At 36.0% G+C, this 8703-nt stretch overlaps 1 protein-coding gene across 5 annotated transcripts in view; it reads left to right on the top strand.

The window, feature by feature from the left end:
• Positions 1-8703, top strand: part of KLHL2 (kelch like family member 2) — a 132629-nt gene that overhangs the window by 112517 nt on the left and 11409 nt on the right. For all 5 annotated transcript variants that reach the window (XM_024116869.3, XM_055086009.1, XM_028491872.2 and 2 more), the window contains one exon: positions 2483-2600. In XM_024116869.3, coding sequence (XP_023972637.1) covers positions 2483-2600 — 118 coding nt within the window. The remainder of the gene's footprint in view (positions 1-2482; positions 2601-8703) is intronic.

The following is an 8703-nucleotide window of genomic DNA, read 5'->3' as shown; positions in this document are numbered from 1 at the left end:
AGGCTCAGCGGCCATGGCTCACGGGCCTAGCCGCTCCGCTGCATGTGGGATCTTCCCGGATCGGGGCACGAACCCGTGTCCCCTGCATCAGCAGGCGGACTCTCAACCACTGCGCCACCAGGGAAGCCCTATTTTATTATTTCTGTATATATATTTTTCTTTTTTTTTACCCAGGATATCTATTAAGATTTCCAGTTGGAAAATTATAAAACTTGGTATTTCAGGAGGCAAAACTAATATTTAATAGGTGAAGAAAATGAAAGAACAAAATTTAATTGATCTACATTTCAGGATGGTCACTTGAATTTGTGTAACTCCCAACCCCTGCCTTCCTTAAATACGTCACATTTAACTTTTCCATACAAACGTCTTCCCAGTTTTCTATTCCTTTGCATTAACATAAACTAGTATGATGTTTCTCAGATCAGGCGTCACAAATAATTGGGGTGTCAGCATCATGACACCTCTTTTGATACTAGTAGTACAGTGGTTTTTATCACCGTCTCTTGATCTCATACAAATATCCCTGCTCTCCTGCTCTTGTCTTCCCATTATACATTCTTCCTTTCCCCATTATCTCTGATTCCTGGAGTTCCAAATCCTCACCCCATTTTACTTCTCTTGGGTGAGTAAAGGACAGATATTACTACCTTTCTCTATAGTCGGTAGCACATATTCCCTTCCATCCTCATTTTGACCTACAAGAAGTGAACTATTGTGTGGAAATCACAAGATTCATAGTTGAGAATCATGAAATCTAATAAACCGTATTGTTTCTCAATGATTATTTGAAAAGTATTCCCTTCAGAGATTTTTTTAAAACTTATCTTCATCAGAGATGTTAACCAAACCTCTTTCAACTGTTGTCTAACTGCCAGGCAGAGTTTAAAAGTTAAGCACAGGTAGGTCTTCTATAGACCTCTAGATACAGGATTGATCTTACTTTCTGTTGCACCTCTGTGATTTCATAACCTTGCCCCTCCCTTTTTTCCCTTTGGGATTAGGAGGGAAGGGTATTGCAGATTTTCTTTGTTAATTCTTCCTTTTATTTATTTGTATTCAACACTAGAGGAATGGCAGGTCTGAAAAAAAATTATATAACTGTGCTACATTCAGTCTTCTTTCTAAGACCTTTAAAATTCTTTATACTTTCCAGTAAATAAATTACTAAAATAGGCTTCTTTTCAGAAACAAGATTTATTCTGATTTCTGTGTACCCATCTTTCTATAGTTCCAAGTACAGGTAGGTCGTTGCTCAGTCAAGGTTGCAAACCTTCCCTTTTTGTATGCATGAGTCATTCCATCTTCTGTTTGTTTTGATTTTTTGTTTCTTTTGAACATCCGTTTTTCCTGTCATCTCACTTTTCCCTTGAGGTCCTTGCCATTCTTTACAGTGTTCCACACGTGACATCATTAACTTTTACGTTCTTCTGAATTGACAGCTGTGTTTTCAGTGTTTCCAAAGAGTGCCCAGTGTGCCCACTTATACTCATTAAAAGACAAACACATTGATTGCTAAATCCCATCTATCTCTCAAGGTTCTACTTCCTCCAGGAAGCTTTCACTAAATTATGGCTATGTTTCATTTTCTGATCAGGAATAGCAATTAATGTCTATAACTAATCATAGCTTTCTGGTCACATATAATTGTATATAGTTCTTGAAGTACTTCAGAGTCTTGTCTCCTTAGTGATACCTAATAGCTCTTGGGGGTAGAGACCCTGTCTTACATTTCTTATGTAGAACATCTTAGCACAGTTCTGATCAAATATGGAAGATAGGCACTTAATAAATAGTTGTTGGATTGAATTGAATTGAAGAAGTTTATGGACCTCACTTATTCTCAGTGCTGGACTGTTGTTCATTCATTCGTTATGATTTCTAGTATCTCCATTATCTGTCCTCTTGGTTGTTTTATTTGTGGGGCATCCAGGGAGGTCTCTTTACTTGACATCTGGGAATCTGTGCTCTCTTGTGAACTCCAATTCAATTAGTCCTCCTTTTTCAATAGGTTTTATTTTTCCTTCTTCCATCTTTCTTTAATACCTTGTTGTCCTTTTCATCTCACCTACCCACTAACATAAATTTCACTTCTGTCTGCTTTTCTAGATTGTGGAGATCTAATCCCTGGTCATTACAAAGCTGGGATCTAGTTTATAGCAAGCCCTATGACACTGCAGCCTTGCCAGTGCTGACTGCCTGCTGTTTTTGGCTTAAATACTGCTTTTGCTTGAAGGATCAGAAACTTAGTTTCTGATATCCTTATTTTTGACTAAATGTGCTAGAAAATAGAATTGTAGTTCTAACATACATGTGTCCCTTTGTTGATGTTTATTAAATGTTGATGAGGTGGTTGTTTTCCCCCAGCTCCCCCTACCATCTTCATCCTAATATTCTCCATGTCATTGTCTTTGTAAGACATTTTAAATCCCTGAATATGCAGTAGTTGTTGGTTCAAGTGCCTCTACTTCTGCCCTTGCAGCTAATGGTGGTGGTTGGGGGCCAAGCACCAAAGGCTATCCGCAGTGTGGAATGCTATGACTTCAAAGAAGAACGATGGCACCAAGTAGCAGAATTGCCTTCCAGGAGATGTAGGGCAGGTAAGCATCATGCATTGCGGTCATTTCCCTATTGCTGGGTCATTGGGAGCTTCTCTCTCAGGTCTTATTTTATTAACTAGAAGAATCTTTATTGGAAAAGCTTTGATTAAAATAGCCATGTGATTATAGAGTGATTGAGGAGCCCCGTGCAACTCATAAGACATCGATGGGGCTAGCTGCTCTGTCTTCAATTTACATATTTTTCTGATTCTCTAGTATAAAGTGGAGTAGCTAGCAATTTACTGGATATTTTCCTAGTTACCTTTGCTAAAGTGTTGAGAATTCTTTAGGTTGGGACCCTTAGTTCTAAGAGATTCCTGACTTAGCTAATAAGCCACAGTTTCCTTCTTCCAAGCATCTGTTTTACAAACATTTGTTGAAATAGACTTTATTTATCCAAAACTGTAATCAGAAGAGGCAGTTGCAAATTCTAAGGATTCTTCCTGTGACTCAAATCTGGATCCATAAATCATAGCTCCCATAGTAAATGAGTTCTAAGTGTAACAGAACATTTCTATCATGGAAGTCCTTTAACAATATATCCTAGAAACTGTTACATAACAGCACAGAGTTAACTCATTCCTTTCGAGCTATCTAGTATGTTGGACAGGGATCTGGATGTAGTATAATTTTTACTAGTTTTTAATTGAACATTAAAATTGTTTTTAATCTTATGTTATAAATAGTACTGCAATGAATTCCTTATACATACATTATTATGTATGTATGCTAATATATTTTAGTGGGATAAAACTCTAGAACTAGAATTAATGATTCAAAGAGTATGCAAGGAAGATACACCAATTATTACTTACACTAACAGTAAAATATGACGGTACAAATTTCCCTACATACCCTATAACACCTTATAATTAAATTGAGTTTTGCAATCTGGTAGGTGAAAAATGCTATCTCATTATCTAATTTGCACTTTTATTGTGAGGAAAGTTAAACATCTTTCTGAATAGTCAGTTCATGATTTTTGCCATTTTTTTATTATACTATTTTATACAATTTGATACATTACGGGAAGTAGCCTTTTTGGAACCCGGTTCCCCTGCATCGGCAGGCGGACGCGCAACCACTGCGCCACCAGGGAAGCCCGCCATTTTTTTATTATACTATTTTATACAATTTGATACATTACGGGAAGTAGCCTTTTTGTCTGTCATTTGTGTTGTGAATGTTTATTTGTATTATTCTTTTATTTTCTGACTTTACTTGCATTATTTTTGTGTTATTTTGGCCATTTAACAATGTTACTTTTTATGAATTCCTGTACATCAGAATTTTGTCCTTGGACTTAAGGATTTGTTTCTTGTGTAGAAAAGCGTTACTCAGAAATTATTTGTGTGTGTGTAATTCCCTAATATTAATATCTTATAAAACTTTGATGCAGTTATCAAAACTAAGAAATTAGCATTGGCATATTACTATTACTTAGTATGATATTTTCTAGGTCCACACATGTTGCTGCAAATGGCAGTATTTCATTCTTTGTTATGGCTGAGTAATATTCCATTGTGTATATAACACATCTTCTTAAACCAATCATCTGTTGACGGGCAGTTGGGTTGTTTCCATGTCTTGGCTATTGTATTGGGTTGGCCAAAAAGTTCGTTCAGGTTTTTCCATAAGGTTACAGAAAACCCGAACAAACTTTTTGGCCAACCCAATAAATAGTGCTACTCTGAACATTGAGGTGCATGTATCTAAACTACAGACTTATTGTATTTTACCATTCTTTCCATTAATGTTCTTATTCTAGTTCAGGATCCCACATTGAATGCATGCATGCATTTATTTATAATTGAAGTATAGTTGATTTACAATATTGTGTTATTTTCAGATATGCAGCAAAGTGATTCACTTATATTTATTTTAGGCTATTTTCCATTATACATTATTACAAAATATTGAATATAGTTCTCTGTGCTATACAGTAAATCCTTGTTGCTTATCTATTTTATGAGTAGTAGTTTGCATCCGTTAATCCCATACTGCTAATTTATCCCTTTGGTAACCATAAGTTTATTTCCTATGTCTGTGAGTCTCTTTTGTATGTAGATTTGTTTGTTTCATTTTTTTAGATTCCACATTTAAGTGATGTCATGTAGTATTTGTCTGTCTGACTTTACTTAGTATGACAGTCTCTAGGTCCACCCATGTTTCTGCAAATGGCAGTATTTCATTCTTTGTTATGGCTGAGTAATATTCCATTGTATATATAACACATCTTCTTAAACCAATCATCTGTTGACAGACACTTGGGTTGTTTCCATGTCTAGATTATTGTATTGGGTTGGCCAAAAAGTTCGTACAGGTTTTTCCATAAGGTTATAGAAAAATCCGAACGAACTTTTTGGCCAACCCAATAAATAGTGCTACTCTGAACATTGAGGTGCATGTATCTTTACAAATTACAGTTTTCATCCTTTCCAGATGTATGCCCAGGAGTGGGATTGCTGGATCATATCATAGTTATATTTTCAGTTTTTTAAGGAAAATCCATACCATTTTCCATACTGGCTGCACCAATTTACATTCCAACCAACAGCAGGGTTCCCTTTTCTTCACATCCTCTCCAGCATTTATTATTTGTAGACTTTTTGATGATTGCCATTCTGACCACTGTGATGTGAGACCTCATTGTGGTTTTGATTTGCATTTCTCTAATAATTAGAGATGTTGAGCATCTTTTTCATGTGCCTGTTGGCCATCTATATATCTTCTTTGGAGAAATGTCTATTTAGGTTTCTGCCTATTTCCTGATTGGGTTGTTTGGGGGTTTTTTTTTTGAATAGTATGAGCTATTTGTATATCTGGGTTATTAACCCCTTGTCATTCACATCGTTTGCAAATATTTTCTCCATTCCGTAGGTTTTCTTTTATTTTGTTGATGGTTTCCTTTGCTGTGCAAAAGCTTTTAAGTTTGATTAGGTCCTATTGTTTATTTTTGCCTTTATTTCTTTTGCCTTGGGAAACTTCTCTAAGAAAATAATGCTATGATTTATTTCCAAGAATGTTTCACCTATGTTCTCTCCTAGGAGTTTTATGGTATCATGTCTTACATTTAAGTCTATAAACCATTTTATGTTTACTTTTGTATATGGTGTGAGGGAGTGTTCTAATTTCATTGATTTACATGCAGCTGTCCAGCTTTCCCAACACTACTTGTTGAAGAGACTGTCTTTTCTCCATTATATAGTTTTGTCTCCTTTGTCGTGGATTAATTGACCATAGGTGTGTGGGTTTATTTCTGGGCTCTCTGTTCACTTCCATTGATCTATATGTCTGTTTTTGTGCCAATACCATGCTGTTTTGATTACTGTAGCTTTGTAGTAGTGTCTAAGTCTGGAAGAGTTATGCCTCCAGCTTTGTTCTTTTTCCTCAGGATTTCTTTGGCATTTCTGGGTCTTTTGTGGTTCCATATAAGTTTTAGTATTATTTGTTCTAGTTCTTTGAAAAATATCATGGATATTCTGATAAGGATTGCATTTAATCTGTAAATCATATGGCCATTTTAACAATATTAATCTTTCCAAGAGCATGAGATTTCTTTCCAGTTCTTTGAATTATCTTCAGCTTCCTTTATCATTGTTTTATAATTTTCAGTGTGTAAGTCTTTCATCTCCTTGGTTAAGTTTATTCTTGGGTTGTTGGGATTTTAAATGGGATTTTTTTTTTTTTTTTACTTTCCTTTCTGATATTTTGTTGTTGTGTAAAGGAATGCAACAGATTTCTGTATGTTAATCTTGTATCCTGCCACCTTGCTGAATTTATTAGTTCTGATACTTTTCGTGTGGAGTCTTTAGGGTTCTCTATATAGCGTGTCACGTCATCTGCAAATAGTGACAGTTTTACCTCTTCACTTCCAATTTGGATACATTTTATTTCTCTTTCTTGTCTGATTTCTGTGGCTAGGACTTCCAATACAATATTGAATAGAAGTGGTAATAGTGGACATCCTTGTCCTGTTCCTGAATTTAGCGGGAAGTTTTTCAGCTTTTCACCGTTGAGTATTATGTTGGCTGTGGCTTTGTCATAAATGGCTTTTATTATGTTGAGATATGTTCCCTTTATACCCACTTTGGTGAGAGTTTTTGTCATGAGTGGATGTTGAATTTTATCAAATGCTTATTCTGTGTCTATTGATATGATCATGTGGTTTTTTTCTTTCCTTTTGTTAAGGTGGTGTATCATAGTGATTGATTTGCGTATGTTGAACCATCCTTTTTACCCTGGAATGAATCCAGCTTGATCATGAGATATGATCCTTTCTCTGTATTGTTGGATTTGGTTTGCTAATATTTTGTTGAGGAATTTTGCATCTATATTCTTCAGAGATATTGGCCCGTAATTTTCTTTTTTTGTAGTGTCTTTGTTTGGTTTTGGTATCAGGGTGATGGTGCCCTCATACGATGACTTTAGAAGTGTTCCTTACTCTGTAATTTTTTGGAATAGTTTGAGAAGGATAGGTAAGCTGTATGCTTCTGGCCTTTTGTTTGCAGGGAGTTGTTTTCATTACAGATTCTATTTCACTTCTAATAATCAGTCTGTTCAAATTATCTGTCCCTTCTTGACTCAGTTTTGGCCGGTTATATGTTTCTTGAAACTTTTCCATTTCTTCTAGGAGGTCCAATTTGTCATTATATAACTGCTCACAGTATTCTCTTCTGATTTTTTTTGTATTTCTTGATTGTTATTTCTCCTCTTTCATTTCTTATTTTGTTTATTTGGATCTGCTCTCTTTTCTTCTTGGTGAGCCCAGCTAGAGGTTTGTCAATTTTGTTTGTCTTTTCTAAAAACCAGCTCTTGGTTTTATTGATCTTTCCTGTTGTTTTTTTGATCTTCATTTTCTTTATTTCCTCTTTTATCCTTATTATTTTTCCTTCTGCTGACCTTGGTTTTGTTTGTTCTTCTTGTTCTGATTCTTTTAGGTGGTAGGTTAGGTTGTTTATTTGAGTCTTTTTCTTGAGGAAGGCCTGTGTGGCTATGAACTTCTCTCTTAGAACTGCTTTTGCTGCATCCCATAGATTTTGTAAGGTTGTGTTTTTCATTGTCATTTGTCTCAAAGCATTTTCTGATTTCTTATTTGATTGCATCAGTGACCACTGGTTTTTTAGTAGCATGTTGTTTAGTCTCCATGTGTTTGGTTTTTTCCCGTTTTTCTTTTTGTGGTTGATTTCTAGTTTTATACTGTTGTGGAAGGAAAAGATGCTTGAAATAATTTCTATCTTCTTAAATTTGTTGAGGCTTGTTTTTTGACCTAGTATCTCTTTTGCCATTTTAATTATGAAAAGTGTTGGTGTGGGTGTGATTGGGTTCATCTTGTTTGGGACCCTCTGTGCTTCCTCTACCTGGATATCTATCTTCTTAAGTTTGGGAGGTTTTCAGCCATAATTTCTTCAAATACATTTTTGAGCCCTTTTTCTCTTTCTGCAACCCCCCTATTTTGCATAGGTATGCTTTATATTATCCCATAGATCTTGTATGTTACTTTGGGGTTTTTTTGTTTGTTTTTTTCATTTGTCTTTCTGTCTGCTGCTCTGATTGGGTGATTTCCATCATTCTATCTTCCAGATCACTTATTCGTTCTTCTGCATTATTTAGTCTACAGTTCATTGCCTCTGGATTTGTTTTTTTTTTGTTGTTTGTTTTTTTTTTTTTTTTTTTGCGTTACGTGGGCCTCTCACTGCTGTGGCTTCTCCCGTTGTGGAGCACAGGCTCCGGACGTGCAGGCTCAGCAGCCGTGGCTCACGGGCCTAGCTGCTCCGCGGCATGTGGGATCTTCCCGGACCGGGGCACCAACCCATGTCCCCTGCATCAGCAGGCGGACTCTCAACCACTGCGCCACCAGGGAAGCCCTTTGGATTTGTTTTTATCTCTGCAAGTGAGTTGTCTAGTTTTGACTGGTTCATTTTATAGTTTCTAGTTCCTTGTTATAGTGATCTGCATTTCTATCGATAATCTTTAATTCCTTCAGCATCTTTATTACCTCCTTTTTGAACTAGGAGTCTGGTAGATTGGAGAGGTCTGTTTCATTATTTGTTCTTTCAGGGGATTTCTCTTGTTCTTTTAATTGGGAGTAGTTCCTCTGCTT

Source organism: Physeter macrocephalus, chromosome 7 (assembly GCF_002837175.3).
Source record: "Physeter macrocephalus isolate SW-GA chromosome 7, ASM283717v5, whole genome shotgun sequence".
NCBI classification, from domain to species: Eukaryota; Metazoa; Chordata; class Mammalia; order Artiodactyla; family Physeteridae; genus Physeter; species Physeter macrocephalus.
Note: the sequence above shows the minus strand (reverse complement) of the source record. Positions and strands in the feature narration are given on the sequence as shown.